The sequence below is a fragment of the Camellia sinensis genome, chromosome 3 (genome assembly GCF_055761805.1).
Source record: "Camellia sinensis isolate YWXY chromosome 3, ASM5576180v1, whole genome shotgun sequence".
NCBI lineage: Eukaryota > Viridiplantae > Streptophyta > Magnoliopsida > Ericales > Theaceae > Camellia > Camellia sinensis.
Genome location: NC_138963.1, coordinates 218,294,405 through 218,310,735, shown reverse-complemented (window position 1 = coordinate 218,310,735; position 16,331 = coordinate 218,294,405). Strand labels below are relative to the sequence as shown.

Here is a 16,331-nt window from a genome sequence, read left to right as displayed (position 1 = left end):
AAAACAAATTCAAGGAATAAAAAACCAAAATAATTATGACTACTCCAGGCAGAATTAATGTTTTGACAAAATCATATCCTAATAAAATTTTTTGCCTAAGAATCAAACAATTCAAAAACCCATTTGATTGTATACATTATTGCAACTCAATAACCAATAAATGTCACTGTCATAAAAATATTTGTGACAGAAGAAAATTAAATTATCTCAACTAATGCAAGAGATACACCCCCATATTAATAAAATGGTTCATGGTTTAACAAATTCTACTACGCAAGTAAAATAATTATTAATGACATCTCATGTCACATAATTCAATAATCAACATAAAAATTTCTTAAATTACTTCCCAATTAAACAGACCGATATAATTACATACATCTTCTTGTTTAAATTTCTTTGATGTTTAAACACCCATTCAAAAATGATTAGAAATATTCAAATTAACCTGCTTATGTCCTAAGTCGACATAACATTATCATTCCAAATCACTTGAAATTATTGTTAAGAAATAACTTGAGTTGATATCATACATGCATATCAAACGCATCAACTAAAAATAATGAATTAACAAAATAAATTAATCATGCACGATCCTATCATTTGCATCATGAAATAAAAGGATTCTCAAATCATAAATAAAATCCAACGCATTTAAACATCAAACTTATTAAATGAAGAGTTTAAACATTTCTAAGGCTTCATCTTTACTTCTAAGTAAATAAACATAACAATATCTTGTGCAATCATCGATAAATGTTATGAAATACTTTACTAAAACCAGAAAATAATTATAACAACAAAATAATTTTATTTTCCTTGTTACTAAAACTAGAAAAATAAAATATCACAAGAATTTTCTGTAATACCAAATAATATTCTGAATTGTTAATGACACCAGTATCGTACTACTAGTAGTTGTCAAAGAAAAGAGACAGTATATTACTACTATCTGTCAAATAGCATAAATCACTATTTGTTTTTCCAACCAGAATATTAATTTGAAAACACAGAAAATTAAATACAATGAAGATACCCAAAAAGGAATCTGTCTTAAGAACACAGTGTCAAACACTGGACTTGATCAGAAAATAATTCGAACAAATTAAATCAAGTAAGTTATTTAATTTATTTTCAGTATTGTTTTTATTTATTAAAATCAGATTTAAATTTTGTTTTTTGTAACAAAATAAAATCTGTTTTTTATTTATTTATTTTTATTTCGAGTTTGATTTTTGTAATCAAACAAATTCTCTCCTTTTCTTTATTTCTTTAAATTCTAATTGTTGTTGTGTACACAATAGAATTAAATCTTTTAAATACAGTGAAAATTGTCCAACACAATTATAGGGTATTATTTGGGCATGTGAGGTCTGCTAAAGGTTTCTAATGATTTGATTAATTTTGTAGATAATAAAAAAAATCTATTGATTCGATCCTTTTTTTTAGAATTATACTAAAGACTCCAAATATTTTACCAAATCTTTTACATGGGTGTGAGACCCACACACATGTGGATTTGTGTGAGTCTCACCCTATGAGAGAAATTTGATAGAATATTTGGTATAATGTTTGGAATACATAGGGGCATTTTGGCAACATTGGTAAAAAGCCAGTTTTTTTACTTTTTAGTTTTTTTAGTCAAAAAAACCAACTTTTTTACCCAAAAGAACTTAGCTCTTTGTCAAAAAGTCACCAAAAAAGTCTAAAAAATTAATTTTTTACCAACTTTTCAAAACATCACGTAGCATTTCTCTTCTCTTTACCGCTAAAATGTTATGAAATAATGTAGATGATGTGCGTACATATGAATAAATAATGATAAAATACGTATTACTATATAAAAGATATGATAATAATATTTTTATTTATATGATTAATAAATGATCGAATATTAAATTAAAATTTAATAGAATCAATATATTTATCAAAAAGTCTAGGTGCACAGACGATCGAATACATATTCAAACATAGAAATTGTGCATCCGATTATTCGCTCAGACGATTGGCCAAAGCTTGTCAACTACAACTGTCATGGTGTTTTCTAGTTGTCCGGTAAGTGTTCGGTGAAATAATTTCTGTGTTTGATTTTATATTTAATCCTCGTAACATTACCGTATAAATATACCAAATTGTAGGAATATGTCTCCTTCAAACGTTAAAGAAGGCTAATGCAGTTTACTCAATTTAATTTATTATTACGCTTCGACGGCAAGGTTGTACTGATGGTTATATTTGAGGTTTAATTTTTTAAATATTTATATATAATTATTTAAATGAATAATTAAATAGAGTATTACAAAAATTATTTTTTATTTTAAAATTATTACAGGATTATATCTTCCACTAATCATAAATTATCATATATTTTATTATTTTTTAATCACCTATCACAAAATCACAAACTCTTCTCTCACTATCATGTCTATTAGGGATGGTTAACAGATATTTCCATTCGTCCAAACCGATCTACTCGAACTGATTCGTCGCATTTTAGACGGATGCGTGATGGTGAGCGGACGGTTGCAAATTAATTTTTTTTTCAATCCACCTAGTTTTGAACGGATGGCGGACTTAAGATTCTTTTGACCGTAATCGAACTGTCAACCGTGAGTACCCTTAGTAATTTGTAAGACTTTTTGTTTTTGATTTATTTAGATATTTTGTTTGTGCTTTTAATTAAAAAATAATTTAGATATTCTGTTGTATTTTTAATTTGAAAATCTCTTTATCAAATGACAAGTGTTGATATTTGGTATTTTTATGTGGAAAATATAAAACTTAATTTTGTCATTTTTAAAAAAAATCAAATTAAATAGTTTTTGAATAAAAAAAGTAATGAAATAATTTTGATAATGTATGATTTTTTTATATGAATTTATTCTTGATATTTGACAATTTACTTGATAATCTTTTAGTTATGTTGAGTTGGATTATTATCCCAAAAAAATATTGACAAGTTATTATGCCTCCGTTTGGGAAGTGGGTTGGCTTTTTGGCTTTTTGGCTTTTTTGGCTATTTTAGCCTGGGCTAAAAAGCTTGGTTTGGGAAGGGCTTTTTGACTTTTTGGCTTTTTGGCTTTTTTTTGTGAGAGAAGAGTGTAATGATTATGGGTTGGATGTGATGTTTTGTTTGTTGTGGCTAAAATAGCCTGTTTTGTCTTTTGTGGCTATTTTAGCCCCAACCCACTTGCCAAATTAGTTCAAAATTTATAAAAATTTAAATAACCAAATCGATTTGTATCCATTGGCCAATCCGCTCAATTCATATTTGTCAATCTAATAGACGGATGTGAATTAATTTTTATCAATCTGACAAACAAGTGACAGATTAAATTTTTGAAAAATGAGTAAGAGCTCTAATTATCACTACCGCTAATGATGTGACAATAGGTGGAACCCGCTGCCACAATATGTATTGTGGCTATTTTTGTTTTGTTTTTTTTACTTTATCACCTCATTAGTAATAGGTTTAGAGCCACTAAAATAGTGATCTCTAGGATCACTGTAAATTTTTTTGACCGCAACCAAACGTGATAAAAATTATTTTCATTATGTCTATCAACAATAAAGTTTTTCGGCAGATTAATGTCTACCAGCAATATTGACTGATATAAATTATTTTCATTTTCTAATCTCGCAAAAATAAAAAGCATATTTTATTTCAATTTTTTTTTTTTATTTTCCACCACCGGGCAGGTTACACGTGTCAATTCGATTAACATGCGCCTCCCCAAATTTTGTCGTGAACCGCACGCGTGACGAACGGTCAAATATCATATGGGAAAGCTCGGGAAAAACGAGGGAAAATCTGATGGAAAAGGGCAGGTGAAGGAGATCGATCCAAGTCCAAACAAGCCGAAAATAAAAACAAAGATCTATATATGTAGTCAGGAAAAACCAAGGAAAAGTGTTCGTTTATCAGCTGGGTTTGGGTGAGACTGAGATTATTTTAGTTATAAAAGGATAAATTTTTTTTCTTAATTTAATAAAATAAAATTTTATATTTAAATTATAATTATTTTATTTTTTTATACAAATTAAAAAAGTCAAAAAATTGATTTCAAACGAGATTTTCTATCTTCAAATTAAAATAATTAAAAAAATTAAAAAATCAACTTAAGTGAATCGTAAAAGGGCCTTTGCTTTGTCTTGCTAAAATGCGCCACACCTTTTTTTATTTTCTTGATTTTTCTTTTCTTACCAGAAAAAGAGACTAGACCCTCCCTCCTTTTCTTTATTTTAAAAAAAAAATGCATATTGGTCTTTTTTTAATTTCTGACTCTTTCTCTGAACTTTTGAGTACGATTTCGTGTTCTCATAGTTTTTCTCTGCTTTTTTTTTTTTTTCCTTTTTTTTGTTGTTGTAATTTCTGAGTTTAAAGCTGCAACGGAATCACTAGTGTGTGCGCAGGATAACAGCGTGTACACTCTTCCCTGTTTCAAGCAACCAGGACACAGAGAGAGGGAGAGAGAGTTTTTGGTAGTGTGTTGATGGAGATGGGGAAAGCAAAGATGGGGGAATCAGTATGATGACTACTTTCATTGAAAGGTCGGTTTCTTTTGTCACTCGTTGAGAGCTATGATTTATATATATATATATTTAAAAAAAAACAATAACAAAAAAAAAAACAAGAAAGCACTTGATAATCCGACCACTCATGCTTTGGTCCGCGTGCTTTGATGCAGCCCCATTTTTTTTCCTTTCACTATTTACTGTGATGAAGTCTTGATAGATAGAGAGAGAGAGAGAGAGAGGCCCACTTAGATTTCAGTAGCTTTTTGCAGGTTTTGTTCCTTGGTTTTGGATTTTTCGGACATGCCCTCTGTCCAATTGGCTTGTTTTCCCTCCTTATTTCCTTAGGATTCTCAGGAATAAAGTACGTGATTTCTTTTGTGGGTTGTTGGGTATTTCTAATTTTCATGGGAGATATGTGATTACATGAAGTGGGTATTGGTTTTTCTTCCCATTTCCTCTAAAAAATATGACATTTCTTGAGGTGGTTCAACCCTCAAGTCTGAATCTTCTGAAGAAGGGGGTGTTTTCTTGAGGTGGGTTTAGGGAATTTTGTGGATTTTGTATGGAAAATGCTAACTTTCCGATTAATTGAGTCTTGGGTTTCCTTTTCAAATTGGCTTGTTTAATGTAATGATTGGTTTCTGTAGAGGGACACCATATGGGTTCTGTTGAAGACAAGGTCAAAACAAGGGGGTTGGTTTCTGGGGCACACACTTTATTGGAGGACATGAAATTGTTAAAGGAAATGCAGGATCATTCTGGTTAGTCTTTCTTCAACTGTTGTGGTTTTGTTTTTAATGTTTACTTCATTTTGCATCTTAAAATTGGCTACTTGACAATGGTAAGGCTTGCCATTAGGGTTGTGATGGCACATAGGTTTAATTTTGGCCTTTTCAGACTCTGTTTTGGCAAGAGTCTCGTGCACTGGCTGTCTTTACTTCAATTTGTTCTTAAATTTGCTAATACATATGGCTTGTTCCTGAAAATATGGTGATTTGGACTTGAAAGTTCGAAGAACACTCTTATGAACTTGTTTCTTGAGCTTTCCTAGTATGTATCTTTGATAGGTTTGGCCCTGGTTTGTTTCAGGGGTTCGCAAGCTGATAAATTCGGAGCTATGGCATGCGTGTGCTGGCCCATTGGTGACCTTGCCTCAGGTTGGAAGCCTTGTTTATTATTTCCCACAAGGACACAGTGAACAGGTTTGCATATCTTCTGTTGATTTTAGTTCATTTATTTTTTCTGTTAATTTTATAGTAGGTTTTAGTTGTCGTCCTCTTGAAAATTTCATGCTCATTAGCAATTGTCTTCCTAATAGGATATGTCTAGCAGTGTAATTGCCAATGACAATGCATGAAGAGATAGGGTCAAGGCTGAAGCTGTTTAAGTCTCTGTGTCGTCATACTTAAGACTTGGATCCAATCCTACTTTCATTCGGTTGAGGGGAGTGGGGTGGGATATAAATTTAGGTAGGGCGAGCTCTGTCTCACTTGTGCAGCTGATGAAATTATTCCTATTATAGAAAAGGAGAGAAGTAGAAGTAGAATCAGATCAATGTGAAGTTACTCCTATTTTAGCAGAAATTCAATGAATTAATCTTGAGACCCGGCTCAAGAGAAGTTGCAGTAAAACAAGGGATGAAGGGTAGAAACAAAAATTTTCTTTAACATCTGATTGTGCCTTTCCCAAGACATGTGACACTTTGTTACTGATAGATCTTTGATGATAGATCTTTGATGAACGACCAAGCAAAATCTAGGGTTGCGTTTGGTAGGGCTTTAGAATTATAATTTGAGAATAGAGTTGTATTTTGAATTTGTGAGTTTTGGAATTATGATTTGAGTGTTGGATATTTGTTTGGTCATGAATTTTGAATTGAGTGATGTGATATATGATATTTGATTAAAAAATTTACAACTTATAATCAAACATACAACTCAAAAGTCTATTCAAAACTCATAATTTTTTTTTAAAAAATTCTCAAAATATTTTTTATTTAAAATATAAAAATAACAGGTGTCAAAAAAAAAAAATCACTGTTCGGTCAACTGACCGGATGTCCAGAGGGACATTTGGGTGGATCATTGGATAGATGCTTTTTCAAACACAGGTGTGGAAATTATTTTTGAAACGCAGAACCAAACGTAGCATTCAAATCAGTGGGTGGAATTATGATTTGAGAGCCCACTTAAACACAGCCTAGGATTTTGTTTTGTAGTTTCTAGTGTCTTATTGCAGATGAATTATTCATCTTGTTTCCAAGGTTTTGCGTCATGGATTGCTGGGGTAGATAGCTTCAATCCAAACTAGAAACTTTTGTGGTCATATGAAGTATGAGGACTTTTTGTCAAAATTCAGCCACTCATTCCTCATGTGACTTTAAATCTAATCATTTCTGACCACAGTTCTGGCATTTTCAAGTCTATTATCTAGGTATAATGCTCTTAAAATTTCTTACAGCACCACCACATGCACAATTTTAGTGGTTTGCCCACATTTAGACTTTACAGGTCATATAACAGTCCAAAGAATGGTTTGGACTATCAATCTTGACTCTATTTTAATTTATAAAATCTATCATTTGGTAGTCTTGGCCTAATAACGTTGAGGTTATGGGTTCAAGTTTTGAGACCGCTACTTTGCGCATTATGCCAAAGGTTAGGGGGTACTCAATTTTTCTCCTCTCAAACACACATTGATGTGTATTAATTGGGCGTTGTTTGTGTCATCTAGTAGTCTTTATCCAACGTCAATTTGACATGTTGAGTCTGTGGGAAAGGAGCAATACTGCTGCATAGCTGTCATTGTAAGATCTAAATAGCTTACAAGTTACAAAGATATTGCAAATTTTGTATTTTTCTTGGAAGTTGGAATGGTTGAGAAAGGAAAATAAATGCATATTTGCAACTTGTTCTTTGTTATTCTATCATATTTTCAACTAATTAGTTTTTTGGTAATAAAATCGCTTACCAACTAATGATTAGCTCTATATATTTGTTATTTTTTTTTGGGTAAGCCCTATATTTGTTGCTCTTGTTAGCTAATGGATTCTTAAATGTGTTATACCAGGTGGCAGTTTCCACAAATAGAACTGCAACCTCACATATCCCTAACTATCCAAATCTCCAGTCTCAGCTGTTGTGCCAAGTTCACAATGTTACTCTACATGTATGGTGCTATCGGGTGGCTTCCCTCTTTATTGATACCAGAAAAATAAGTCAATATATCAAATTTTATATTTCTCAATTTATATGTTGCGAGTCTTATCTTTCCTGGTTTGTCTGATGATATAGGCGGACAAAGAAACAGATGAGATCTATGCCCAAATGAGCCTTCAACCTGTCAGCTCTGTAAGCCTAGCTACTTTAAAAATATATCTAATCTTCATTTGATTAGTTTTATTTTTTTTTTAAAGTTAAAATGTGAGTTACTGATCCTAAATATATGTAAATGCTTTTGGATCAGGAAAAAGATGTCTTCCCTATACCCGATTTTGGTCTAAAGCCCAGTAAACATCCAACTGAATTCTTCTGCAAAACTTTGACCGCTAGTGATACAAGTACACACGGTGGCTTCTCGGTGCCTCGTAGGGCAGCAGAAAAGCTCTTTCCACCATTGGTGAGGCTTTCATATTTTAGAATGAGATGACCTTACTAGCTGTGGTGGTGGTGGTGGAATTGAGGAATGTCGCATTTTAATCTTAGTAACATCATTTTTATTCTTTCTTTCTTTATTTAGGACTATTCAATGCAACCACCAACTCAAGAGCTCGTTGTTCGTGACTTGCATGATAATACCTGGACATTTCGTCACATATACCGCGGTGAGGATGCATATGATATATCCTTTTTATTTATTTGTTTTAAGAACAACTTATTTCCTTTTAGGACAAATGCTTGACTGCCAGTGAAGTGACCCAAATGTACATGGTTCATTTTGTTTGTAGTTATCAGTGAACATTATTGACAATTGTTTTTTTGTTTTATTCTTCTCAATGGCATTATATTTCTTATCTTAAAATTATTTTGTTTTTGTTCCATTTTATTTAGGGCAGCCAAAGCGACACCTTCTCACTACTGGCTGGAGTATGTTTGTTGGTGCAAAGAGGCTTAGAGCAGGTGATGCTGTTCTGTTTATAAGGTATTTACAATACTTTATTTTTTATTCTACTTTGAAACTGCAAATAACACCAAAATCTTAAGATAACCTCTATGTGTGTGCGCACGTGTGTGCCCTTGCTTGTTTGGGAATCCATTTGCTTAGTTTTGAATTTTCCACCTTATGTGTACACTTGCAACCTCAACCAGTGGATTTATTTATGAATGGAGATCGAAATTTAATTTTATTATGTTACAATAGATGCAGGAAATTGTTTAAAAAATGACATTAATATGATGCTTTATTTGACTTCTATTGTATATTGTCTTATTGGTTACAATGTTATTATACATTTGTCTAAGTAGGGATGAAAAATCACAACTATTGCTGGGTGTGAGGCGTGCAAATCGTCAGCAAACAGCTTTACCATCATCAGTCCTATCTGCCGATAGCATGCACATTGGAGTCCTTGCTGCCGCGGCCCATGCTGCTGCTAATCGAAGCCCATTTACAATTTTCTATAATCCAAGGTATGTTTGACAATTACCTTTTTACCTAATTCTGGAGTGTTCATATATTTGAGACCTTTTACAATTTCCTGATTGTTTTGTGATCTCTACTTATCTATAGGGCATGCCCTTCAGAATTTGTCGTTCCTTTGGTCAAGTATCGAAAATCTGTATATGGCACGCAACTCGCAGTTGGTATGAGGTTTGGAATGATGTTTGAAACAGAGGAGTCAGGCAAGCGCAGGTAACAATCTCAACAAGTGCACATTGGTATCAAATCAATGCACGGTGAATGTTTGTTTTGGTTCAAAAATGAGTACTTGTTTCTGTGAATATGTGGAGATATAAGTTCATCTTTCTCGTATTTTCTGCAGATATATGGGTTCAATTGTTGGTATTAGCGAGTTAGATCCGCTAAGATGGCCCGGTTCCAAATGGCGCAATCTTCAGGTGCACCAGTCTGTTTAAGGACTAGAATTCTCTAATGCAATCTTCAAAAACTTGCTTGTTTGCTATTATAGTTTAGACTTTTAATGCATATGTTTCGTAAATAGGTAGAGTGGGATGAGACTGGCTGCGGTGAAAAACAGAAAAGAGTGAGTCCATGGGAAATTGAGACTCCGGAAAGTCTCTTCATTTTTCCGTCTCTGACTTCAAGCTTCAAACGACCTCTACAAAGTGGCTTTTTCGGTAAGTTCAACTTGATTCTATCTTCAAGTGTGCAAATTTTTAAATATTTTCATTGAACAATGATAACTATTATTGTAACAGGAGAACAAAATGAATGGGAGAGTCTGGCAAAGAGGCCTTTCATCCGAGTTCCTGAAAACCTAACTGGTGATCTTCCATATCCTCCCTCGATTTCAAGCCTATGGTCAGAACAACTGATCAAGATGCTAATAAAACCGAGCGCTAACAATCCCGGAACTGTTGCTCCCATTCAAGACTCCGCTGCTAAAGGATCTTCGTTGCAAGAGGCTACGACTATGACACAGGTGATGACCAAGCAAAGACCTCAGGTCATCCCGCCTGATAATATTTTGTCAGAAAGTGAAAACCGTCCTCAAATCCACCTTGACCAATCCAATCCCATAAACCCAAACTTTGCACAGCTGCAAGCTCCAGAAAAACTAGGAAATCAATTGCCATACGGGTCAAGCACTCAAGTGTCAAAAGTCGAACCCATACTTTCATCGGCTCAGTTAAGCCAGTTAACTTCTACGGGGCCATGCAACGAAGACAAACTGGCTTCAAACACTACGATTCCACAGAATCTTGTAAATCAGTTGACATTCCTCAACCAGAACCATTGTTTGTCACAGTTGCAGACTAGTCCTTGGCTCATGCAGTCACAGTTCGAATCATTGGCAGCCCACCCTCAGCAGCTTGATGCTCACCAATTAGAGTGTACTAATTTCAATGGTTTAATTCCATACCCTGACATGAATGATTGGAATTTGAACGCTGCTATTCTCAGGTCGCCCGGACCTTCATCGGTGTTTGGAAAGCAAGAATCTTCAGTGGTGTTTTCGGAAACCGTTAAGCCCACTGTAACCTCAGTGGGCCACGAAACGTGGGATCACCAGCTGAATACTTTACGGTGTTTGTCCCAGACAACCCAATTCGCTCCTTTACCTCAGCAAGATCTTTATAGTCTTCAGTGTAGATCTAATCCAAATGGGTTGAAAGATTTGTCGGATGAAAGCCATAACCAAAGTGACATATATAGTTGTCTTAACTTTGATGGTAGCAATGGTGGAAGCACAGTGATTGATCCTTCTGTTTCAAGCGTGACCATCTTGGACGAGTTTTGCACGTCAAAAGATGGTGCTTTTCAAAATCCCTCGGATTATTTAATTGGGAACTTCAGTTCAAGTCAGGATGTTCAGTCCCAGATTACATCAGCTAGCCTAGCTGACTCTCGGGCATTTTCTTTGCAAGAGTTCCCGGATAGCTCAGGCGGTGCTTCTTCAAGCAATGTGGATTTTGATGACAGTGGCCTTTTGCAGAACAACGCATGGCAACAAGTGGCTCCACCAGTACGAACCTATACAAAGGTTAGAATTTTTATAAATTCCGAAGAATCTTATTTGTATCCTAATTCTTTCATTAACCGTGGTGGTGATGAATAAATGCTATTGGCAGATTCAAAAGGCTGGATCTGTTGGTAGGTCAATTGATGTATCGAGTTTCAAGAATTACGATGAACTGCTCTCTGCCATTGAGTGCATGTTTGGACTCGAGGGGCTGCTCAATGACAGAGGTTCTGGCTGGAAACTAGTGTATGTGGATTTTGAGAATGATGTTCTACTTGTTGGGGACGATCCATGGGAGTAAGTCTTCCTTCGCTCGCACACTCTTTTAAATTTTCCTTTCTTAATTTGCTTAGCTTTTCTATCAAATTTGGTGTTCTGAAATTCCATTTAAATCCTAAACTTCTTGCTCTGAAAATCAATTTAACTTGCTTTGCTTTTCTTTTGCAACTATGTTTTCTTGTTTTTCTGAATATTATTAATTTCGGATGGCTTTGATTCAATGTTTTTTGTCTGCAGGGAATTCATTAGCTGTGTCCGCTGCATACGAATTCTATCACCATCTGAAGTTCAGAAGATGAGTGAAGAGGGAATGCAGCTTCTCAACAATACCGCCAACATGCAGGGTACTACCGTACTGATATCAGAAAGCGGCCGTGCTTGGGATGCTCCTAACTGATCCACTTCGGCCTTACCTGATACAGAGGCTACCCTCTTGCTGCCTGCTTCAACAGCAGAGATTGGTTGGTTGATTTATCTTTTGCTTGGCTGATTCTGAAAATTAATTTGTGGCATCTTAATTGTCATTAAAAGAGAACCTCGAGCAAGGCCAAGTGATAGAGCTTTGTTTTAGATTTGGATTGTAGAGTTGGAAAATTATATGTATGAACAACGTTAGATATACATTTTCCTATGTACTAGTGTATGAGATTTGTCATGAAGAGCCAATTCATGTAGCTCGTGATCATGCTTCTTTTGCTACGTGATTTACCACTTGTCCAAACTGGAACAGACACAAAATACTCGTGTCATGTTTAGATTTTGAATTTTTAAAGAGAAGAAAAAAAAAAAGGAACAGATATATTAATTCTTTTTGGTTATCCATAAAAAATAAAAATGTATAAATCATTTCATGTCATGACAAATTCAAGATCTTCAAGCAAAGTAGTATAGAAATTTCGCCGAAGTGTCTTTTATATAACAGTGATCAAATGGATTTAACCATTTCTTTAGTTTTAGGAGGATTAGTTTTTTCATGTTATTTAAACTAAATAACCTTATTTTTGTCTCAATAAGCACAAGTGACATCAAATATTTTGTCAGCTCAAATTCTCAAAGTATTTTTTTTTTTTTTTAATTTATTTTATAAATAACCCTAATACCAAAAATTATGGACAAAAGGTTGTGAATCTCAACAATTTGAAACGAGTGCAGTTAATCATCTCAGTCACCTTCAGAACTGCATATACCAACATATCAAAACCAACTTCAAATGCTACTGATGTTAAAAGACAGAGAAAAAAAACTTCAAATGCCACCACCAGGTGGCCCATCAGTTCAACACAACCACTTGACAATGAAGTTTAGTACCATGTACATTTTGTGATCATCGTTCCGTCAAACAAATAACTCAGGCGCGGACTTAAACTGATTGTTGAAGATCTACTGTCAGGTGAAAATGAACTTGAAACAAGGATGTCCATCCTTGCTAACCACCTGCAACCGTAGTAGACCTTATATACAACACTATTCTTACCCTCTCAAGCTCTCAGTAGAAGCTCATGATCATTATACTCTTACTGGTTTCTGTAGAACAACAGACAAATAAACCTCCGATTTCCCTGACCCATTTACCTTATCTCCCACAACCCATTTCAGTTTTTTGAACCCAAACCGTTCAATTAATCGGGTTAAAGCTCCTTTCTTTTCATCACTGGTGCAATAAAAGTTGTCCAGCCAAAACAGTCCACCGGGCCTCAAAATCCGATCAATATCAAACATTAGGAACTCCAACTTCTCCGAGCGGCCACCAACATCCAATGCACTCGCAACATGAACTAAATCGAACACATTATCATAAAAGGGGAATCTATGATCCAAACTCAAGTACAGAGGGAAAAGCCCTCTTGCAGCGATGAATTCGCTAAACGGGGCATCAATATTCAATGTAGCAGTGATTACAGTTACATTCCTCTCTGCCATTCTTGCAGCAAAGGTTCCAGACCCACCACCAAGATCAAACCCAATTCTGATTCCACCACTTCCCAAAGCTAGCACATCATCAATAACGAAATCATTTTTGGTTCTAGAGTTAACATACTTTGGATTTTCAAACCCATTAACCAAATCAAAGCAACCAACACAATCTTTACTTAATTTCTTGCTATTCAAACACTGTAAATTCTTGCAACCAAGACCACTCCAGTTTACAGTCTTATCACTAACATTCTTCCAAAGAGAAATTGGAAAAGAGTACAGACCCACCTTGGGAATAGACTTGGCAAAGCACCTCCTTCTCGGCAGAGGCTCGCATCCTCTCAAAATCAGCTTCTGGGCAAGGCTCCAATCGTCGGGGCAGGGTCCACTGACTCTGTAATTCATGTATTGAGACAACAAATCCATCGATTTCTCACAGGAATGGCCCACAGAAGCCACCATTTCGGTGATCCCAGTTCTTGAATCTTTCCCCAGAGGGAGCTTGTGGTGTTGGAGGAAGAGTTTGAGCTCATTCGCAATGTTGGGTCTTGAAAGATCGATTGTTTCATAGCCGAGAAGCCCTTTCTCCGTCTGGGTTGGCTTGTTCTGAGAAGAATCGATCTCTCTGAGGATCAAAGACACTTGCTGTGAGATGAGAGAGATGTTCTTGTGAGCATGGTGAAGTAGTGTCTGGTTCTTTGGGGATGATGTGAAGGAGTAGAGAGCAAAAAGATTGGTGGTGAGTACAGAGAAGAGCATGAGGACATTCATTGCCGAAGAACTGAGTGTAACCCTTTTGAATCTGGCTGTTCCATCGCCTATCTTTAGTGAAACCAAGCCCATCTTTGCTCTGCAAGAGTTGTGTGGGTGAACTGAGATTTGTGGAACGGTTGTAAGTCAAAACCTTTTCCGAGTTTGATCATTGATGGAAAGATGAGAGAAATGAGACTGCCTTTCACAAACCATAATTTAAAATTATTTTTTTAATATATAAATAGTGCTTAATATTTAATTTGTATGAATTATATTCAGAAACTTCACATCAATTCAAGTACTTTCCCTTAGTAATTATCAATTGAAGCACAAACACACTATTGGAATTTATTTATTTTTTTGCTGTTGATAATATTATGTATTTCACATGTCTCGAAGTTTATTTGGATGAGGAAATAAATTTTTCTTAATATCTTTTAAATTCAAGAATGTAATTATAATTAGGAACTACAATACACGCAGTTATATACTTTAGAAACTACTCAGCTTGTTTGGTTTTAGTTTTCAGAAAATAATTTTTAAAAAATTTTATTTTTTTATTTTTCATATTTTAATGTTTTCAATGAATTTTTTAAAATATTTTAAGTAATTTTTTTTTAATTTTTAGACACACCTAATATAAATACACTTAAAAAGTAAAATATTTGTAAATTTTTTTTTAAAAAAATACACTACATATCAAAAAATACAAAAAAATATGAAATTTCAGTACATTTGTTGTATTTATTAATTTTTTAAAATATTTTTTCACAAATATTTTACTATTTAGATACATTTAAGTAAGTTGCATCTAAAAAAATAAAAAACTACTTAAAATTTTAAAAATATTTATTGAAAACAAAAAAAATATGCAAAAACAAAAAACTTTATTTTCAGAAAATTGAATTTAGAAAACTGAAACCAAACACACTGATTTGTGTATATGTATATATATATTTGTTGATCTTATCGCACTTATTTTGCCTATTAGGATAAAAATTATCACAACATTAATTTTTTTATTTTCAAATTAAAAAATATTATATATAATTTTATTTATTTATCTTTCTTTCATACTTTTAGACCAAGTAAATAGATTTTGAAATTATTTGAAATGATTTACATAAGTATACTTTTTAACTTTTTAATAAAAAGTGCGCAAAAGAATAAAGAAGTAATGTGACTTAAATAAGTATACTTAGGCCTCGTTTGGGGACTGACTATTTTAGCCAAAAAATCAAAAAGCCAACTAAAACTAGTCACATCACCTCTCTACTTTTCTACACATCTTTTCGTAAAAAGCCAAAAAATTACTAAAATAGCCTGTTCCCAAATGAGGCCTAAGTGTACGTATTTATTTTTTTTTAACAATAATTGTACTTATTTAAAAAATGCCCAATAAACTCTTCATGTATACGTATGAATTTAAACATTATTGCTTTGTGTTTAAAAAAATATAAAAAAAATATATACATAATATTATTTTTTTAAGAAAGATTTATTTATATGCAACCAACATTTTATTTTTTTAGAATAAAAATAATTACTCCTAGAAAGTGTTAGTAGGGATGTCAATGAATAACTTATCCTGTGGGTATCCATGGAGACCCAACCAATTACATAGGTTTTCTCCATTTTTTTTTTATCCATTGGGTAGGGTAAATGATATTCTTTAAATATCCACAGGGGATGGGTACCTACTAATTTTCCCATATGTTTTTTTTTTTTTAAAGATTCATAACCAAAACTAAATATACATTCAATCTTTTTTGTTTTATTTATTTTTTCAGGTTCACAACCAACTCTTTTTTTTTTTTAATAAGGTTCACAACCATTTTTTTTTAAATTTTTAAGATTCACAACCAAAGCTAAATATACATTCAATCTTTTTTTTTTGTTTAAGGTTCACAACCATTTTTTTTTTTTTAAAGATTCAAAACCAAAGCTAAATATACATTCAATCTTATTTTATTTTATTTGGCTCAACAACAAAATCAAATACACATTAATTAACATTGTCACATTATTCTTGTCAAATTTTATGCATATCTAGAATTTTTTAAATTTATTTAAAAAAATTCTATTCCTACAAAAAAGTTTCATCTTCTTTTTTAATTTTTTTTTAATTTTATGTATCGCCTTCTCCTCTCTATTAATTGATCTTCGATAATTTGAAGGTGAGTTATTGCTCTCGTTTCCATCTTCTTCTTGTTCTTCTTTTTAA

The 16,331-nt window shown here is 33.4% G+C and overlaps 2 protein-coding genes across 3 annotated transcripts; one reads left to right on the top strand and one right to left on the bottom strand.

Annotated features, from left to right (window-relative positions):
- Positions 1–3,896: 3,896 nt before the first annotated feature.
- On the top strand, positions 3,897–12,114 carry MP (Transcriptional factor B3 family protein / auxin-responsive factor AUX/IAA-like protein). 2 transcript variants are annotated; one of them, XM_028217267.2, is made up of 15 exons: positions 3,897–5,051; positions 5,166–5,279; positions 5,608–5,720; positions 7,588–7,686; positions 7,812–7,868; positions 7,984–8,136; positions 8,257–8,341; positions 8,568–8,658; positions 8,982–9,146; positions 9,247–9,369; positions 9,500–9,575; positions 9,680–9,815; positions 9,897–11,182; positions 11,271–11,458; positions 11,678–12,114. In XM_028217267.2, the coding sequence occupies exons 2-15, from the start codon at positions 5,177–5,179 to the stop codon at positions 11,835–11,837; spliced, it is 2,835 nt and encodes a 944-aa protein (XP_028073068.2). In that variant the 5' UTR covers positions 3,897–5,051; positions 5,166–5,176; the 3' UTR covers positions 11,838–12,114. The 2 variants fall into 2 exon arrangements, with proteins under 2 accessions (XP_028073068.2, XP_028073069.2); XM_028217268.2 differs by having other exon boundaries at positions 4,142–4,551.
- A 520-nt stretch (positions 12,115–12,634) lies between these two features.
- On the bottom strand, positions 12,635–14,312 carry LOC114275257 (putative methyltransferase At1g29790). Its single transcript, XM_028217269.2, has one exon. The coding sequence runs from the start codon at positions 14,195–14,197 to the stop codon at positions 12,947–12,949; it is 1,251 nt and encodes a 416-aa protein (XP_028073070.2). The 5' UTR covers positions 14,198–14,312; the 3' UTR covers positions 12,635–12,946.
- Positions 14,313–16,331: the final 2,019 nt, after the last annotated feature.